Raw genomic sequence first — 20,036 nt, 5'->3', positions numbered from 1 at the left:
GCTGTGTAATTGCAAAAATAGCAAATAATAGCAAATCCTGCGCTTTACTCCCTTAACAGGGGTTCTATTGTTTTTTAACCTATGTTTCTTTACCCTGCATAATTAAATATGCTAACGTTACTCACTCACTGAGGGTTTTCATAGAATTTAAAGTATATTTCATCTACTTTGGTTGATTATGCAATGCATTTATCAACTATATTAATATTTGAAATGTCATACAGTACTTGCATATCAACTCATGTCTTCTTCTGAATGCCATGTTTTTATAACAAAGGTCAGTCTAATGTATTACTAGTACAGACTTAACGTGGACTCAACACTTATTTAAATAAAGTATTACTGTATTGTCTATTGCCTACTGTACATGTGCTGATAATAATTTTAATTTTCCAACACCTCTACAGAGAGTCATCATCACTATCTATCGTAATTCTCTCCCCTCCCCCTTTCTTACCCCTCTCATTCACATCCCCCTCCCCACAATCATTCTTTGTTTGCACATCCTCAGTGATAATCCTATGTTTTTTTAGGTTTCCGTCCGTTAATAAATACTACAAGGTTACCCACTGTATCTACAGTAAACACACTATGTTGATGTACGTTACATTAACCCCATGTCGTTGCGTCCCCCTTTTCAATCTCCATCCATTGATTATTTTAAACTTTCTTGGTAAACACGGATAATTAAATTAATTATTATTTCCCAATAGATTAACTAATCTGATAATTTGATACAATTGTCATACTGAAAGTCATCATACTATTTTCACAGAGATGACACTTGAATGCACAAATTGGGAAAGAACATTAAACCTAAATTGCAAAGGACATTCGTTAGTACAGAAAATTTACATAACTTTATTTTTTAATAAAATTTATTCAATCTTTTATTTTAGAATCTCAAATCCATGGAAAATGAAAATTATGTACAAATTAAAAATTAAAATTAAATTGATTACTACAAGACGAAGCGCTCTCATCTCAGGATGGCATTCCACCTGAAGAGCATCTTGACGTCTATATTTGTTGAATATAAATTCATAAATTCTAATTATTGCCTGTAACTTTTTTAGTTGATTCTGAAAATGGAATCTTCAAAACCTTTATTCCAGGCCTCTAGGATAGTACAGTGACCTTTGTTACTATTTTTGTGTTAAATTGGTTAAAATCCTCAAATTTCCAATTCCTCACAGACTTTGATTTTCACAATGAAGAACAATCTTTTCTTTTTCTTGTTTAAAACGTTATTTTAGAATTACTATGTAATTTATCACTAATTACGTTTTGTTTTCTTTATCATTAGTTATATAGGCATTGGACTCTCAGTAAAAGATGTTAGCCTGAACAAACTTCCAGGTGAGATAAATTATGATGATGATAAAGATTGTGATTATAATTGGTATAAGGACAAGGATTATGATTTTAAAAAAGAATAAAATTATTAGTGAGTAGTGAGTGAGTGGCCGAGCGGTTAAGACAGCGAAACCGTAATTTACGTAGCCATTTGGTGGTACAACAAATCTTTTCGGATAAGGACTATAAACCGTAGGTCCAGTGTACACATCTACTGTATCTAATGTGCACTTTAAAGAACCTAGTACATCTTTTGAGACGAGTAGGGGGTTACCCCGGTGTATTAGTACAGTACATCACAGCCAGTGATCATAACTGGGCCCTCTGGGAGACCAGTCTTTGACTGAAGAGGTTGCCCAGAATAATTAAATATTTCATAAAATGGTAGTGTGATGACTGACACTGACAGCATCTTCTTCAACTTCTCCAAAATCAAATTCAGAATTCTGTTTGGAAAAACAGTCTTTCCAAAAACCAGACATTTTGGATATAATCAAGCTAGTACATTAGCTTAAATAATAAATCAAACATTTATAAATATTTATATATTAAATATCATATTTATATAATTTCATATGGAAAAAAAATCAAGCTATTACATTAATACATTAGCTTAAATAATAAATCAAACCTTAATAATAAATATTTATATTTTGAAAATCTACTTTATATAATTTTTCATATGGTATTTTTATCTGGTACACATAATCATACATACTTAATTCTGTCTCAAATTAGGTCATTAAATCAGGGTAGCCAAAGGTTAAGGTTGCTGTAACAGACACTATCACCTGTTTAATGATAATTACATCAACTTGACTTAAGCAATGCATAGTATTATTACTAGTACAGATAGTATACTATTAATATACTGTATATATATTTAAATATAATGACGTTTTAGATTTTAATTTTTTACAGTACTATTCAGCTTTTCCAAAATTAAATTCCTTGAGACCCGAGAACTCTGCTAAAATCAAAGTTATCTTATTGTTCTAAAAGTCTTTTCTATACTCCTGTATTAAAAATGCGGCGCAAATAAATTGTAAAAACAAACTTTCTGAAAACTGGATATTTTGGTCTTTAGCCCAGAGGACGTGTCGGATATTGCGACTGTACAGTACTTTGTGCAATAATATTACTGAAGAAACAATTTTAGACGTTGTTTTCACCCAATTCTTCCTAATAATACTAAATAAATATTTTTACAAATATAACTTTTCCTTAGGTTATGGCAAATACTCATATGGTTACCATGGTGACAGTGGGCAAATTCACAATTCAACCAGTACAACGACTGGTATGGGACGTCCATACGGTCCTACATTTACTACGGGTGATGTGATTGGCTGCGGAATTAACCTCATTGATAATACCTGCTTCTATACAAAAAATGGTTTACATCTTGGTAAGTTATGGCATTCAATAAACCTTAACATAATACAGGTATCACATGTGATTAATATGTGACATTGAATTTGCCTATGAATGATACTGAACATTTAAAGCAATATGAGATACAGGGCAAAGATTCGGATTTATGTGTAACTTATATAGAAACAGGAATATAGTTTATATTCCATGTCTGATCTAACTAAATATATGTTACATTTATTTGTGACATGTTTGTAACTGTATAAATTAATCAGTGATAATAAATATGTCAGAAATGTTCCTAAATTAGCATACATTTTATTGGTGAATAAGGCTTCACTTTATTAATGACATTTAACATTTTAAACATCAAAGATTTTATAAATCTACCTTAATTTACCCAAACACATTAGGGATACAAATATTTAATAATTTCTTTTTTTTTTGTAGGTGTTGCATTTACAAATTTACCTGTAAGTATAAGTGTATGATAAATAACTAAGTACAGTAACAAAGGAAAATGGTCAAATGTACATCCTACCACATCTGGCGAATTTATGTCCTTTACATTCTAGTAAAATATGTCCCGCAGGTTAACACAGTCGCCTGTTTGCTAATGGTGTTACTGTTAACAAACATTCTATTTTATTTACAGAGTAAATTGTACCCTATAGTAGGCTTACATACTCCAGGTGAAGTTGTAGTCACAAATTTTGGTCAGAGTCCTTTCATGTACAATATAGAAGACATGGTGGAGGTTGGTATACAGTTTTTAAAATTTATTTTTTTAACCTCTGTCTACACTATCAAAAAGTTTGATATGCCCAATCAAATATGGTAGTGATATGACATCAATATGTCCATATATATAGGGATGTCACATAAAGTTTGATAGTGTAGACAGAGCTTAACATTGTGGAATAAACAATGTAAAGAAGATGAACAGATTTGTAAGAGTAGGAATTTTCCCAGATGGTAACTTTTGACCAAACTTCAATATATGGAATTTATGAAATATCATAATGCACTGGCTCAAGTATAATCCCATGCTCAAGTATAATCCCAACCCTAATTTTGGCTAAATTCAGATTCAAGGCTTTGGTGTCCATTGTCAATACAATCTGACTATAAACCTACCGTACCCTTACCATGACAATACTTCATGGGTTTGCAATAAAAAAAACAATGCCCAACGCATAGCCTATGAAGGGTTATGCGTGGGAACGAAGCAGTAATTAATATCTGTAATATATGTGTACTATGTTGTATAATAAAATAGCATATGATCTGTATGTATGATTTATTATATAAGTTGCTGGTACCTGTTGTGTTCAAATATTTGTCTTGGCACTATATGCAAATAATATTACATTGAAATCCGGTGGAACAGTAGTTAGTTCTCTACCAGTATCGGAGGTCGAATCCTGCACTGTCCTCCCGCATGGTCTTTCAAAGGGCACTAAAATCTGGGGTTCATGCCCCACTTCAACCCACTATGATTCGGACAATTTTTACTAATTTACTTTATAATATTAAAATATGTCAAATAAATGAAATGAGAAATTATGTACGTTCTGAAACCTGTTCCATTAGGTAAATTTATATGCACAAATCTGTGCTACCCTTGAACTATATTGTACAAGACCGAATAAATTCATTTATTTCTATCTTGTATCTGTTGAGCTGCTTGATTTGCAAGAGTGTGTGCTTTATGTCAATTGAATATTAAGTGAAATGAAAAATTCGGCATGCTCTAAATAATTTGTTTTCTCGTAGGAAATGACGTTAAAGACCAAAGCATCTATAGAACGTTTCTCGGTAGAGAACAGTAAAGGAGAATGGCAGAGCACACTAAATCAGTTAGTTTCAACTTATCTAGTACATCACGGGTACTGCTCAACTGCAGAAGCCTTTGGAAGAAGTACGGGTCAAAAATTTGATGAAGAAATCGCTTCAATTAAAAATCGACAAAGTAAGATAATTTATGTGTAAAGCTCTGTCTACACTATCAAACTAGTTTTACAAAAAAAAGTGTGATGTGCCCCAAATATGGAAGTGATATACCCAAATATGGTTGTGAGATAACTTCATCATATCTATATATGAGGACATCAAATGTTTTTGTCGCATAAGTTTGGTAGTGTAGACAGAGCCTTACTGTGTTCACAATTTAATTTGGTAAAACCAACATAGGACTGTCAATATAGCCAAAAGTGAAGGAGTTATCTGTTAGTTGTATTTGGTATACATTATTATTACACTTGTAATTTATTTAAAAAAAATTTTATACCAGATTTTGTATTTATTTTCACAGAAATTCAAAGACTCGTACTTGCAGGTAGAATGGGCGAGGCAATCAACGAAACACACCGACTATATCCAGGGCTTTTAGAGGAAAACCCCGACTTAATGTTCATGCTGAAATGTAGACAATTTGTTGAAATGGTTAACGGTTCTGATAGTGAAATTCGTAATCTTCGCCATCCACGATCCCGATCCACTAGTCGGCAATCTAGTCCATCTATGAGTCCACACAGGAATAATATATCATCACCACACAGATCAATGCATTCTACATATATGGACCACTCAACATCATCACTTAGTACTAGCAATAGTCGCCCATCAAGCCCCGCCTCCTCAACAAATATTAAACACGCAAAACTAATGTCCAGCAAGAAGGAAATTGTTACAGAAGTATCAAAATCGCCTTCTTCTTCGGACCTCAACGCAATAAATTCTTCAAATTCACACGTTATTAACGGCTCAGGATGTAGAATAATTAATGAGGATGCAGATGTTGATATGGAAGTAGATTTGAACGATCATGTCGGAAATGGTAAAAGCTTTAGCAATGGTGTTGCGCCCTCTAGTGTTAGTAATGGAACATCGTCGACATCATCTGTACAAAATGGTAGTCATATAAATGATGGAATGGATGTAGAAGATATGGGTAAGAAATTATTTATCATTACCAAAAATGGTAGTCAGAAATTACCATAATTAGTTACCCAAAATGGGCACTATCATTCAGGATTGGGGGTTGGGACGAGGCCTTAAGCTTACTCTTTTTGACCACATAAAACATTTCATCAACCTGCAAATAATCTTTTAGATATGGAAAACCAAATACCAATTAGGAAACGCCAATTATGTGGTGGAGATGAAGAGGCTATAAACCACATGCTTAATTTTGGAAGAGATCTACAACGTACAAGCGATCTTCTTGAGCAAAAACATGGCGTCAATGAAGCAAATAGGAAAACATTATTTGTAAGTACATAATACTAATATTCAATTCATTCACTTTTATTGCCATGAAAAATAAACAAACAGATATCAACTTATAACATGGCCATAGGAGGTTTAAAATAAGATAACTCAATTTTAACCTCTTTATCAAATATTGAGCTTGTGGACTAATTTACTAATATCATTCAGGAAGGCAGAAAGGGGCTAAAAATTGACCTTATAGGCGAGAGAAATTGGGGAAGGGTAGAGGGGAGGAAACAGGTCTTAGTTTAAGATAAAGAGAACCATACATAATTAAGCAGTTGTTTGGTACTTTTACAATAATAAGCCAAGGCTTAAGCTCTGTCTACACTATCAAACTTTATGTGACAAAAAAATGTGATGTGCCCATATATGGACATATTACTACCATGTTTGGACATATCGTTTGATAGTGTAGACAGAGCTTGATGAAGATGGTGATGTTGAATATATATGTATGCAAACTAGTATACTAAAACTGATTTTGTAACTTTTCAGGATGCGTTTAGTCTACTTGCTTATGCTGACCCATGGAATAGTCCTGTAGGCTTCCAACTTGACCCACTCAAACGTGAACCGGTATCTGCTGCTCTCAATAGTGCTATTTTAGGTGAGGCTGTCACCTCATTGAAAATTCAGTAAATCTAATCACTCTTGAAATTTATGTATATATCTTTAAATTTAGAAAATAGTTACATATCTTTTAAAAAGTGTTTATATCCAATTATATTTGTGTTTTTCTCCGTACAGAATCTCACAATATGCCTCGTCAGCCACCGCTGGAATTAGCAATTGGTCAAGCTGTGCAGACCGTCAAACTGATGTCAAAAGTAGGCCTAGGGTCTTGTGCCTTTACCAGTGTAAAAGATTATGTATGTTAGCTATTCAATTCTTACAACATTTCATGCAATCACAGGGAGAGAAAGATCACGGGGCATGTTAATTGGTGGACTTGAGGTGAGGTCTAGGCCTAGAAAATTAAATTTTAGGTCAAGGGTAGAAAGGCAAATTCAAGGAACAAACATAGATTAAGTATAAGGCCTAGAAAAGTATTTGCAAGGCTTGAAAAGATAGGACAACAGTAATCACTTTGTGTTCTGTCTAAACATTTTTGAAGCTCTGTATACACTATCAAGTATATGTGAAAAAAAATGTGATGTGCCCAAATATGGTAGTGATGACATCATACACATCACATTTTGTTATCAAATAAAGTTTGATAGTGTAGACAGAGCTTAAGCCTTGCAATGCCCTGTCTACACTATCAAACTTTATGTGACAAAAAAGTGTGATATTCCGAAGTATGGTACTGATATGACATGTCCATATATGGGAATATCACATTTTTTTGTCACATAAAGTTTGATAGTGTAGACAGAGCTTAAGCCTTGCAATACATTGCCTAACGTATCTGCTACAGAATGTATGACAGATATCTAGGCCTTGCTTTATTTGTTTACCTTAAACAAGAATGATATCAGGGTATCCTCTATATAATGTGTTTTGATACAGATCGGTAATAATAGATGCTGTCTAAAGTTTTTTTAATTACGAGTGGAAATGTATAGTAAAATTAGATTCACTTAGACAATACATTCTTCAAATCCTAAAAGACTCTTTCATCTTTTAAAAAAAAAGTGTATAATTATAATATTTTACGCACAAAAAAACCAACAAAAAACAAAAACTCAAAAGCATGAAATTATTTCATTTGTTTTTGTAATTTCATTTTAAGAATGGTATCCTCAGTTCTTGAAACCGGCTATATGCCCCTTTCATATCACCTAGCAAACCTAGTGTGAACAGAGCTTTACTTACTAAACAGTGGGTTTAATTCTACTTGGCCGTCAAATGACTACAGATCACTGAAATTATCATCATTACATTTTAATTTTAAAATGAATTTGGTACAAGATTGTATATCATGCAAACTAACAGTCGTTTGTTAGTTAACAATGTTAGGTTTTCAATGATTGGATATATTATTGGTTGGTAATGCTTGGCTTAAGAATGATTGGTTTATAGGTGGAAATGTTGTTAGATTAAAAACATTTTAATGTACCATCACAACAAATCAATTATTTTCAATTTTTGTTGAGTTTTTGAAACAATATGCTATGTTATTTTTCTAAATGAATTATCAATTTAGTTTATAACAGATGATCGGTGTGCAACCAACAAAAAAATTAAATTAAATCGTCTCTCTGATATTTATTAATGCGATTTATGCTGCTCTAGCCTAGTAAAAGGTGCTGGTTTTAAAAATATACATAACTATATTTATTGTCCATAGTCTACCAGGATACTATTTGCCATTCAATCATACAGTTACTGCAGCAGCTGCTAACAAAATTACCTTAATCAATAATTAAACATGAATAAAGACTCCTATTTAATGTTTGAAGCATACTTTAAAATATATTATGTGGAATATAAAACAAAAGGTTTATTATTGAGATATAGACAAAACTAATTGACAATGTGTTGGCTACTCGTGATGGGTTTGTGTGCCGTTGAAATTCTCTATTAAAGGACCAACAAGTTGTTGCATTAATAGAAATTTCACCCTTGGGCAGAGAAAGCTTTTGATTGTGATTTCTGATGAATATGGAATCCTAACATAATGTGTGTGTTTTATTGCTTAGTGTATGGTGTATACAGTACTTTCATACATGATGTAATGGACTTGTTAGTTCCTAGGCCCTTACCTTTTAAATTGACAACTCTCTTTAACTACAATGGTTTCTAAAGGGTCTTTCACACCTGTTTCGGCACAGTTCCGGTCCGACGCAAATCCAATGAACAGTTCATTTTCACATGGCTACATGCATTTTGATTGCCGTGTGTAGCGTTATGACTGGAACCGTGCCGGAACAGGTGTAAAACCTTAATGGTGGTTTTTCACTATACTAGTAATAGGTAACCTTTTTAGTCCTAGTGCACATGTCCGGTTTCAATAATTAAGTCTCAGTTTTTTTACTAATTTTTTTTATGTACTGAAGTTAATTTGAGTATGCTTTTAAACTAGTTTGATATGTAACCATTTAGGTTAGCATTATTTTGTCGTTTGCATATTTGTATTTTTTCATTGCCAATCGAAAAAAAATTGCAAAGCACCACGTCTGCATTTATACATGTCGTACAAATTATCCACACTCTGTTTCTTTTGTTCCTATTTAATTACTATCACAATTTTTATGATACTATTTTGATCATTACAAATATGGTGTTTAGGAATGTGATTGATTAGGAGGTTTGCTCAAAATGGGATAATATTATATTATGTACATCAGGGAGTCTTAACATCTGAAATCAAAGTATGATGAAATAATGGGTTTGTTTGTTCATGTAAATCCACATAAGTAAAGGGTGCCACATCTCGGTAACAAGCTCTCAAAACAGACGAGACCTAACAATAGGACAAATCCTGTTGGAATATCATAGGAATCTTGTACTGAAGTGTACGCAATTTGATGCTGCACATTGTTAACTGTTTTGATTGCTTGCTATTGTCTTGTGCCAAGTGCCCCTCTACCCTAATCCCCAAAATCTGCCTGTATTTAAGATGTTTAAAAGATGTATATATTGTAAATGAAAGTTGTTTTTGTTGTAAAGGATTATGGTATAGTGGACATATATTAATAGAACAATAGAGGTTGGAAGTGGCTTATAAAGTAAAATAAATATCACGTATGTAGGGTGGGAGATAGGGGAGTATGATTGCGCCAATCGGGTAAGCACTATTTGATGTATGTGTCTGGAAAATGCATGAAGAACAAATTAGTTATATTGTAGAACCTTCTATTAAGACACACCTTCAGCACCCAACAGGGTTGTCCTTTGAATTGAGGTGGGCGTTAGTGTTAAAATATGTATACATTTCATAGGAAAGTGTCCCCAGAATAGAGATGTCCCCAGAATAGAGGGTTCTGCTGTAGTTGAAAGTAAGCAAATCATTTGAACATCACATAAACAAGAAAAAAACACAACAGAAAATGTGTACAATTTTAGTAAATCTTTACGGCTATGAGCACTCAGGGGCCCCCAAGTCTTGAACAGCCTCAATGTAGCTACCCAGCGTTTGAGGGCCTTTTAACAGTGCTAAACCAGGCCTCCTGCATGACGCCATTGTTCAACACAAGCCTAAAAATGTTTAATTTGTTTTCCAAATATGATACTGATATATAGGTATAAAAATACTGAATCAGAGAGTTCCATAGTCACAAAACGGAAACTCTCAAACTTTTAAAAGTGCACACTCTGGTGTGTCGTGCAATTAAAATGTGGAAATCGTCACACAAAACAGACACAGTGTTTGTTGTGTTACAACATAATATGAACAAATATAATTCTGTTTTTTATGATGAGAAAAGTCATGTACACTTACCAATTAATCAAAACTTATATACTTGGTATAGGAATATATTAAAACAGTAAAATAATGGTTAAATGGTTTACTATATTCCTAAACCCTTTTTAATGTAATTTGTATTCCACGGCAAAAGATTGTATAGCGGAGCGATTGGAATTGTCAGAACTATAGTAACACTATTTTTCTCTCAACTGTTTTTTTTTTTTTTTATTTAGATACTAAAATATCTTTAATTTAGCTTCTTTACTACTACTGTATACTTATTTATGGACATTTATTTGTTAATTTTTCTAATATAATCTAAAAATATGTTTTTAAAAGCAAAATACAACATGAAATAGAAGAATATAATTTATTAATGTTTGTTATTTATTAATGAATTATTAATTCTTTACCTGAGTGTTTTTTACTCCACAACTAAACAGGCACATCTCATTACAAAATGCAATATGACGTATACAACAAAGCACTATTTGAATAAGACACTAATTATAAAGTGGTACACTATACCTTTACAGTATATTCATTGGTGTATTTATATTGCCTTCAAGTTTGATATTAGGCACTAATTTAAAAAGGCACTAGTAATTTGGTAAAATACAATTTTATGTTCATTACAGCTTTGCCTTTGTGTTCAAAGGCACTAATTTTTCCTAATAATGCCTTAAAAACTATATAGAATACATTTTGCTTATTATGTAACTAGGAATAGTTTTTAAATTATGTAAGCTATATGTATTAATCAATTTCAAATAAAATATTTTGTATTATGTGAAAAATAGATGTGGTATTATTATGTAATTTAATTTAATAATTTTCAATTGTAACCTGATCTATTTAAAAAAGCCTTGCAGATATTTATTGCATTTGGGTTTTTTATCATGTATCGACTATGGCCAACACAAATTGAATTTATACATTTTTTTGCTATTTTGTATGATGCATGTGTTTTATGTTGAAAATTTGTCGTGTGGTATTCCTGTCTAGTCATAAACAATTCAACTAAATACTAGTACCTGATAATCCATTTAATATATTTGAAGTCTGTAACGATTAGATGACTAGATTTGTCATCTAATAATTTAAATATTTTTCTGTAGCAGAAAAAAGTTTTCAAAAAGGAGTTGTTTGTTTGAAGTAGATTATATAGGAAGCTTTACAGGTGGCAAAGACGGCATAAACCGAAAAGAACAAGACGTTCTGTTGAACAACTCATCGTGTAAGAGCGCCCTCAACGTCTAGTCTCCTGGTGTTCATACATGAAATTCGGTGAACTCTAGCTAATTTAAATATTCTTGTATGCAAACCAGAATTACAGTGGGTGAAAATAAAAAAACATACATCACTGTTTCCTATAGTATTGTCATTTTTTTTAAATCTGTTTTGTTTTAACAGGTCATTTGAGAGGAGTTGTGGCTTGGTGGTTATGATGCCACATGTCAGGATGTTTTCTTCGAACAAAATTACAACTCCACTCTCACTCACTCTGTAATAAGACTTTGTTTATGTAGAGCATCTTGTGTATATGTTTTTCTTGTGAACCTCTAAGGTCCCTAATGATCAGCAATTGCTGGATACTGTATTTCCCATGTTCATTTCACAGGAAAGTGTCCCTTTAGGGTTTGATGTTGGATGCTCGTTCTGGACAGAGCAAAGATTGTATAGCGCCGCAAGATAGGTAACTGGGTGAGACCTTTGTAATCCATGGACGCCATTCCGGCGGACAAGTTTGAACCGGAATAAAGTTGTCTAACCAATCGGAATCAGAAAGTGTCCAGATCCCAAAGAAATTATTTTACTTTGTTTACATAATTTCTTCCCTTTTCCATGAATCAATCATAAAGATGGTTAACCACAGATACTTCGAGGCGGACCGCAAACTTTAAACCATTTACATTTAAATCACAATAACCTGTCCGCCCGAATGGCGTCCATGGATTTACTGGGCGCGTAGTGTTATAAGATAGGAGCTTGGCAACAGTTACCTATCTCGCGGCACTATATAATCTTTGGACAGAGCGTACAAATTCAAGAAACAAGACTAAATATGACCAAACCTTTTATTTACTCTTTTTGTACATGTAATAAAAATCATAATAAAATGAAAACTTTAAAATAATCTTAAATACTGTATTATCATGATGATTTTATTAATTAAAATATGGTAACTTAAAATAGTACTATTTAATCACATGATTATATCAAATAAATATTTACATTAAAACTACGCTGGACAGGTTCTAAACTAAAATTGTCTAATAACGACATGCATGATAAAAAATACTATATAAAAATATTTTATTTCGTTTAATTTTAGCTCGTTGATGGCTTCGTTTTCTTTTCATATTTCTCACGAACAACTCGTCTAAATTCCTTTTGGTCTTCCCACAATTCAGCAGCATTTACATTCAGTGGACTCTCGTTATTAGGTTCTGAAAAATACAATTAATGTAAAAAAACTTTTTTGTTTCCTCTGCAGTAGTTGTACTGGAATACTGTACTTTTTTAACACTAAAATCTATATATGTTTAATTGTATATTACTTTGGTAATTCAGTAGTGTTATTTCTGTTAATAATTTATATTGATAGATAGTATTTCTTTTATACAGTGAGGAACAAACGAATCTCTATTTAATACTGTACAATACAAGACTATTATTGTATTTATTACCTCCCAGTAAACTTTGTAATGACAAAAGAAGGGTCCTGACATCGTACAAAGGTGACCATTTTTCTTTCAGTATATCCAGACAGATGTTACCATGCTGATCAACGTTTGGATGGAATATTGGGGTGACGAACTTTATGGTTGGTGGGTTGTACGGATATCCATTCAGAAATTCCAGGCTAAGCTTGAAGGACATGTCTTCATATGCCTATTATTAATAATATGAAATAAGAAGTCCTCCATGTTAATCTATTTGTTTTTATCTTGAATCTATATAAACATACTGTATTAATACAATAAGCACAAGATTCAGGACGGATTCGTAACATAGAAGAATTAGTTTGTGAAAGATTATATGTTTAGTACTAGCCTAGTGATAAATAATTTAACAGGCACAAAAAACAAATTCTAAACAGCCCAGTGGTATACTGAATATTAATGATAAATAATTAGCCTAGGCCTAGGTATATAAATTTATTTTCAGTTGGTGCGATCCATAGTTGTTACTGACAGTGTTTTTTGAACCGTGAATTGTAGCAACCCAGTTGAACATATCATCTCCATTTGGAAAAGCTGAAACTCCTTTACTTCCACTCATCTGTGTATAAAAAGATTTAAATTTGTGTAGTCACATAATTGTGCAATTTAAGGATGGGTTTAAATCGACAATGATCAATTAATAAATTAAATATGAAATGCAGTTGACCCTGCCATACTTACCATTAAAGTCATAAGATCAGTTTGTAATCTGAAAGAAATAAAAATGGTAAAAAATACAGAGATTTGTTTGGTTAAAAAAGTCACTTTAAAATAAAATATTGGGCAAGCTGGGGCCTTTCCATAAATTCATAATGTTATGGTAGGCCTAGGGTAGGCCTATTTATTTCAATTTATCATGATGGATGCTCAAACTTAAATAATTTTAGTTCTACTATCTATTTTTTTCTAGGCCTAGCCTAGGTCAACCAGTCACACACAGATAGGCTACATACACGTCACATGCATCAGATCAAGATTAAGAAGCCAACCATTTATTGTTTGTCTGGCTAGGCTAGCCATACCTTTTTGTTACCGAGTGATTATCTCGTTTTCCTGTCACTGATGTTGTATTTTCTTTACGTCTTGGAACCACCGTAGCTGGATCTATGTTTTGTGAAGCCATTTCGTTTAAAATTGAACCAAATAGTCGAGACAAAAACCGAATGAAATGTGTGCGGATTCTGGCCTTTTAAATTTCTCAAATAAAATTTGGTATTTAAACACTGCCGCTCTTAGAACATTGTCCAATCAGAAATGAGTTTTAAAACAATGACCAATCAGCATCATTCTTTTTTCGATAGAAGCCCTCTACGATGTTTAAATAAAATAAATGTTTTATGTCATCGACAAAATGGCAGCCTCCGTAAGAGTTTTCAAAAAACCGCTTAATAAAGACGTTTTATGTAAAATTCAGCACTCTTTTTCCAGTAAAAAATTAACTTCAAGTCATGTTGTATCAGTAGGTAAGCAATGTTGATAATAAGTTTGATTACATAATCTAGGCTCACTGTTTTTTGTTGAGATTATTCTAGGCTCATACACACTGTGCTGTCTGTGGTGTCTAAAGTATTGGATTAGGTCTAGCCTGTGCCAGGCGGTAGTAGCTGCATCGTTGTTTCGTCCCATTTTATGGACGTTTCGGCCCATTTCGTATGTACTGATAAAATATATTTTTTTGAACTTGAGCAAATCTGTTTTGTTTTTTCATTATTAAATATTATAAATATTGATTTTTGAGTTGAGGAAATTGTAAATTAATATATTATTATTAGCATATATACTTAGGCTTATTATTAAATATTAAACTTCCTTGATTAAAAAATACATGATTAACAAAAAAATAAATTTTACAAATTACAAAATACTTTTATGTTAAACGTGAGTAATTTTGAACTAAAAAGTGAGACACCTGGCTGGCACTAAACATCCCAGATCAGGCTACCCTCTCTAGTAGGCCTAGTTGGTAGTAGGTAGAAACTAGAGTAGAAACTGATGCAATGTTGACAATTACCTGTCAGGAAAAAGGATATAATATAATGAAAAATATGACATATAGGCAGGCTAGGCCTATGTACAGTAGCCTTAGTGATTGATTAAGTGGCCTAATTTATACTTTATATTTATTAGAGCCTAGGCCATTGGTAGACTAAATAATAAATTGTAGTGTTTGTGTTTTTCTTGTTGATTGAAAATGATTGGTTATTAAAGTTGCTGTACGGTGTTTATGCTACGGTAGCCGTGATGTGAGCATTCTTCCTACAGGCCATGCAGACAGACTGATATTTGATACACATGCAGCTGTATCTAAACTAGAAGAAAGTGGTAGGTTTTTAATATATTACATTGTGTTAGGTTGTGTAAATAATGTACATGAACATGAAATGGCATGACTACTTTTCCGAGGATCGAAAACCTGGTCAATAAAACAGGTTATATTGCCCTTGAGGAACTCGCATTAAAATTTGGGTTGTCAAATGGTATTTTAACCTCCAAGCAGGCAATATCTCTATAATTATATAATATTATTATTACCTGTTCATCCAACATGACAGCATACAGTATATTTATACAGTTCCGAGATACAGTTAGACTTTTAAGTTTCCAATGTAAAATGTACTTAAATATTTGTGTACCATATGATGTGAAAATATGCCTTTCTTTTGCAGGGTTAAATCGCGTTCAGTCTGAATGTGTTACTTCCATATTAAATCAATTAATGCAAAGGGTTGCAGAGCTTCAGGGCAAGGACATGGTTACCAAGGAACAACAGGTATGTACAATCAACTTTCACTAAACCGCTCACCCGTGACATGAACCAAATATCCTTATTTAGAATCGATATAGCACTTTTGAACACTAATTTTTATTTTTTGGTTTTAGATCCAGTTTTATATGCATTGAAAAGTTAATCTTATAAAGATAAGTTTTCAAATTTTAATGGCAAGACTGAAGGAATTATATTTTAAAGCTTTGTCAAATAAAGTGTGATGTCCCCAAATATGTTAGAGATATGATCAGATTGAACGAGTCATATGGCCAAGCGGTTAAGGCAGGGGCGCCGTTTACCGTACCTAAAGAGCCAACAACATCGGCAAGGGTTCGAGGCCGACTCGCTCCTAGTTCTGGTGGTGGAACAAGTCTTCTCGGATAAGGACTATAAACCGTAGGTCCAGTGTACACAGTTATAACCTGTGTGTACTTTAAAGAACCCAGTTCATTATTCGAGAACAGTAGGGGGTTACCCCGGTAAACTGGTTCACACAATAGCCCCTGTATCAGGGGGATTACCACCTATCTGATAGGACAGTGATTAATTCATTATTGGTAATCCTTGACCACATTGCCTAAAGACATAAAATTTAAAAAAATATAACCATGTCCATATATGGGCACATCACATTTTTTCTCACATAAAGGTTAGAACTGGTAAATTAAATTGTATTGAAATGATTACAAATCAATCAAAAGTATCATTTTGTTTTTCGTAGGAAATAATGTTACAACAGGTAATGGCGCAAATTGCTGCTGTTAAGAAAGATATGGTGATCTTAGAAAAAAGCCAGTTCTCTGCTCTCAAGGGTGAAAATGAGGTTTGTTATTGAAAAATCTATATTGTAAAACCACTAACCCAAACTTTCCCAAACCTATACTCACTCCATTCTAGCTGGGACACCTTTTAATTGCCCCTGAGCCATTTGGCTATGTTAGAATGGTAAATTGTGTTTTTTGATCAATTTCTTTGGGTGGTTAATTCTCAACTGTATACTCTACGTCACAATCGGGTCACAGAGATCATTATCAATTCACTAGTTTGATGGTTCTCGTAAACTTCTAGTTACAACCATAGTAGTTATTATAGCACAATTCCATGTCAGCCACCAATCCACACACAGTAGATCTACACCTATGGGACATCCCGTTCAAGGGACACCTTCCTATGAAGTAAACAATGATAAATATATGTTTTAATACTACGGTCAACCTCTATTCAGGAGACACCACTATTAACACTTAATATTGGTTCAACTTTATTTAATTGCCTATCCAAAGTATGAAACAATGACAGTCAAGCATCTGTTTGAACTTTAACCTCAACTAATCTATTAATAAATTTATATTTTTTACAGAAATTGGCAATAGAAGTACAACAGCTTAGAGTACAATTAAAAGTGAGTTGGTTTTTTTTCTAATATTTTTAAAATTTAAAAATGATTATTTTTTAATAATTTGTATCAGCATTATGTTTTATTTAAAAAAAATTTAATTGCCAAGGTTACTACTACTTGTAGTGTTTATAGTTTGATATGGTTTTATCAGTCAATTTCATTATTAGTGTTATTTTTTTGTGATTATTTGTACATTTATCTTCTCACATTTCAGGATGAAGTAGTGAAACTTAAAAATGCATTTAGTTTAGACATAAATTTAGAGAAGAGCAGAGCGAAAGAAGCGGTAAGAAAATCTAAACTGAATCAAAACAAATAAATAAAGTAACGAAAAAACATGTGACTGAATGAATGTATTTTGAATTGTGTTTTGAATATTTTCAGAATAATGTATCTGAACAAGATATAAAAAATACAAATAATAGGATCACGACAGAAATAGCGAATCTGAACGCAAAGATGGAAGCCACTAAGTTTGAATCATTGAAATATTTTGGAGGTAAGATTTTAAATTTTTTAAATCACAAATGATGTTATGTTTGTATTTGTTGGCATTATTAGGATTTATTATAAGACTCCAAAGGAAAGCAAAAGTGATTAGCCCAGCCTGTTTGGATATTGAGAATAAATAATACTATTCATTATTTATTATTATAATGGAAATAAATAATGCGATGTTTTCATGAAGATCACATGTTGCTTGCTTTAATGTCACACCAATCGCTTGTGGCTTCATTATTCCTTGTAGTGGAGCTGTAGCTTGGTAGTTAACAGGCTTGCCTTCCAATCCCAAGGTCCAGGGTTCAATCCTGACCTAATGTTAGGGATTAATCCTGATTAAGTGTCAGGGTTCATCAATCCTGACTTAGTGCCAGGGTTAATCAATCCTGACCTAGTGCCAGGGTTCATTAATCCTGACCTAGTGTCGGGGTTCAATCCTGACCTAGTGTCAGGGTTCAATCCCGAGTGGCCTAGTACTGTTTCTTCTCCACGAACAAAGCCAAAAATGAGACTTAGTTGGTAAAAATGATTAGTTTATCCGTAATTGTTACTTGCTGTCTTACTTGTGTATGAAAAAAATATATTTTATCGGAAACCGTAGTCTATTGTCAATGTGAAAAAAAACCGAATATTATTATGACAAGTGGACTGTTATTTGAATATATGGGCACAAAAGACACAATTAAAATTAGCTATTTCTAAACAGAGTTTTAAGTAATTACAGTATTAACATAGTAATTCAATTAATATTTTAGAAAGAATAATAATTAAAAGTAGTCACAAAGCGTTTTTTCTTTTATTTTCAGCGACGCTACTAGGTTCGGTTACGTTAATGCTTGGTGCTTATCGGCTATTTATCAAATGAAACATGTTCTGCATAGGTATAGTAAACATGTTTATGAAACAAGGGATACATATTTTTAATATTTATATATTTATATATTTATATACATACACAAAAAAATAGTAAATCCAATTTTAAATATACTGTACCCAAGTATACCCAACTTATATTTAACTTAAAAATTGTGGACATACTATTTTCTAACATACATACAAGTGTGTGGAGCAGTATGTTGGACTACTGATCGTGAGATTGTGGGTTCCAACCAAACGCTTTTCACATTGTGTGTACCCTTGGGCAAGACACTTTACGTACGTTTGCCCCTCTCTGCCCAGGTGTGCAAATGGGTTGTACCTGGTAAGGTAAAGACACAACTTTGCGCTGATTATTAGCTGCATTATGGGAGTATGTTTTCCATACATTTTTTATCCAAAAAATTATAATATGTACAGCACTTAGAGTTTTCAAAATATTTTGTGGTTTATTATTATTTATTACTGTTTTATTATGTTTGCCAAGTAAGTACAGTACTTAACTTCTAATAAAATACATGGCTGTATTTATTCTCATATTATGAACCATACATTTTTTTTGCTTCATCTTGTCCAAATATATTGTATCAAGTGATATTTAAACATAGTGCAATGTGTAAAATGTTATGTAGTACAGTAATTGTTATTGTCACTAATATAATATAGTATTATAAATATGTAGATCATCTAATAATGATTGTTCTATGAATACTATGTAACTATCAATGCGTGAGGCAGAGCAGATAGAATTCCTAACAAGTGTTGGATATTATGCACACATTACATAAGATCATGCATGTCTTTCCCCATAGTTAGATATATTCAGTTTTGTATTCGTAATGTAATAATAAAGAAAGTACAAACAAATATTATTTAGTATGATTTATTATTTGCTAAATAAAACACGAATCTATAGTATGAAATCGAAAGATTAAATGGTGGAGTAACATAACAGAAAAACAAAGAAAAACATACTACTGTAGTAACTTATAAAATAGTCAGCATAGTGTTTGTACCAACATGATCCAATTGGTTGTATCATGAATAAAATAAGTACAGTGAATACATGGCTGTATAAAATGTCTTTTCGGATAAAGAGCTGTAGATTCGTATTTAAATAAACCCAGATATGTCGTCACTGAGACAACTAGATTGTTACCCTGGTATATAATTGGTTTCTATATTGTCCATGTCACAGATTGAATACTGAGTGACCGTTCGTAGTGACCTTTGGAGAGAAACGTGACGTAATTTGAATGTGAAACATTAGTCCAATCACAGAACAACTTCGTTTGTTTATTTACACCTACTACAATCATTACGGTACAGTTGGGAACACATTTTCACATTCTTAATATTAAATATTAAGATAATTCTAGACTCTTGATGTTAGGCCTATATACACAAAAG

The 20,036-nt window shown here is 32.4% G+C and overlaps 3 protein-coding genes across 3 annotated transcripts; 2 read left to right on the top strand and 1 right to left on the bottom strand.

The window, feature by feature from the left end:
• The first annotated feature begins 1,322 nt into the window (after positions 1-1,322).
• Positions 1,323-11,303, top strand: LOC140056099 (ran-binding protein 9-like). Its single transcript, XM_072101351.1, has 9 exons — positions 1,323-1,359; positions 2,585-2,764; positions 3,181-3,203; positions 3,386-3,487; positions 4,507-4,702; positions 5,045-5,683; positions 5,846-6,003; positions 6,502-6,613; positions 6,754-11,303. The coding sequence occupies exons 2-9, from the start codon at positions 2,659-2,661 to the stop codon at positions 6,882-6,884; spliced, it is 1,467 nt and encodes a 488-aa protein (XP_071957452.1). The 5' UTR covers positions 1,323-1,359; positions 2,585-2,658; the 3' UTR covers positions 6,885-11,303.
• Positions 11,304-12,421: 1,118 nt separating this feature from the next.
• LOC140056568 (probable ubiquitin-conjugating enzyme E2 C) lies at positions 12,422-14,299 on the bottom strand. The gene is made up of 5 exons (XM_072101982.1): positions 14,106-14,299; positions 13,765-13,792; positions 13,556-13,642; positions 13,048-13,252; positions 12,422-12,807 (listed from the first exon to the last, which is right to left on the bottom strand). The coding sequence occupies exons 1-5, from the start codon at positions 14,204-14,206 to the stop codon at positions 12,689-12,691; spliced, it is 540 nt and encodes a 179-aa protein (XP_071958083.1). The 5' UTR covers positions 14,207-14,299; the 3' UTR covers positions 12,422-12,688.
• Positions 14,300-14,431: 132 nt separating this feature from the next.
• LOC140056301 (mitochondrial calcium uniporter regulator 1-like) lies at positions 14,432-19,493 on the top strand. Its single transcript, XM_072101627.1, has 8 exons — positions 14,432-14,546; positions 15,292-15,405; positions 15,750-15,853; positions 16,572-16,673; positions 17,211-17,252; positions 17,464-17,535; positions 17,634-17,748; positions 18,557-19,493. The coding sequence occupies exons 1-8, from the start codon at positions 14,435-14,437 to the stop codon at positions 18,613-18,615; spliced, it is 720 nt and encodes a 239-aa protein (XP_071957728.1). The 5' UTR covers positions 14,432-14,434; the 3' UTR covers positions 18,616-19,493.
• The last annotated feature ends 543 nt before the right edge of the window (positions 19,494-20,036 follow it).

The sequence above is a fragment of the Antedon mediterranea genome, chromosome 8 (assembly GCF_964355755.1).
Source record: "Antedon mediterranea chromosome 8, ecAntMedi1.1, whole genome shotgun sequence".
Classification (NCBI taxonomy): Eukaryota; Metazoa; Echinodermata; class Crinoidea; order Comatulida; family Antedonidae; genus Antedon; species Antedon mediterranea.
Note: the sequence above shows the minus strand (reverse complement) of the source record. Positions and strands in the feature narration are given on the sequence as shown.

What these genes read in the sequence shown, in the direction of transcription:
- LOC140056099 (XM_072101351.1), top strand. Translation starts at nt 2,659, where the DNA reads ATGGGACGTCCATACGGTCCTACATTTACTACGGGTGATGTGATTGGC. An exon ending in AAAAAATGGTTTACATCTTG is followed by an intron (nt 2,765 to 3,180) that starts GTAAGTTATGGC and finishes TTTTTTTTGTAG; the next exon opens with GTGTTGCATTTACAAATTTA. An exon ending in CAAATAGGAAAACATTATTT is followed by an intron (nt 6,004 to 6,501) that starts GTAAGTACATAA and finishes GTAACTTTTCAG; the next exon opens with GATGCGTTTAGTCTACTTGC.
- LOC140056301 (XM_072101627.1), top strand. Translation starts at nt 14,435, where the DNA reads ATGGCAGCCTCCGTAAGAGTTTTCAAAAAACCGCTTAATAAAGACGTT. An exon ending in AAGTCATGTTGTATCAGTAG is followed by an intron (nt 14,547 to 15,291) that starts GTAAGCAATGTT and finishes TGGTTATTAAAG; the next exon opens with TTGCTGTACGGTGTTTATGC. An exon ending in TGGTTACCAAGGAACAACAG is followed by an intron (nt 15,854 to 16,571) that starts GTATGTACAATC and finishes TGTTTTTCGTAG; the next exon opens with GAAATAATGTTACAACAGGT.
- LOC140056568 (XM_072101982.1), bottom strand. Translation starts at nt 14,206, where the DNA reads ATGGCTTCACAAAACATAGATCCAGCTACGGTGGTTCCAAGACGTAAA. An exon ending in CTGATCTTATGACTTTAATG is followed by an intron (nt 13,643 to 13,764) that starts GTAAGTATGGCA and finishes TTTTATACACAG; the next exon opens with ATGAGTGGAAGTAAAGGAGT. An exon ending in TTCACGGTTCAAAAAACACT is followed by an intron (nt 13,253 to 13,555) that starts GTCAGTAACAAC and finishes TATTAATAATAG; the next exon opens with GCATATGAAGACATGTCCTT.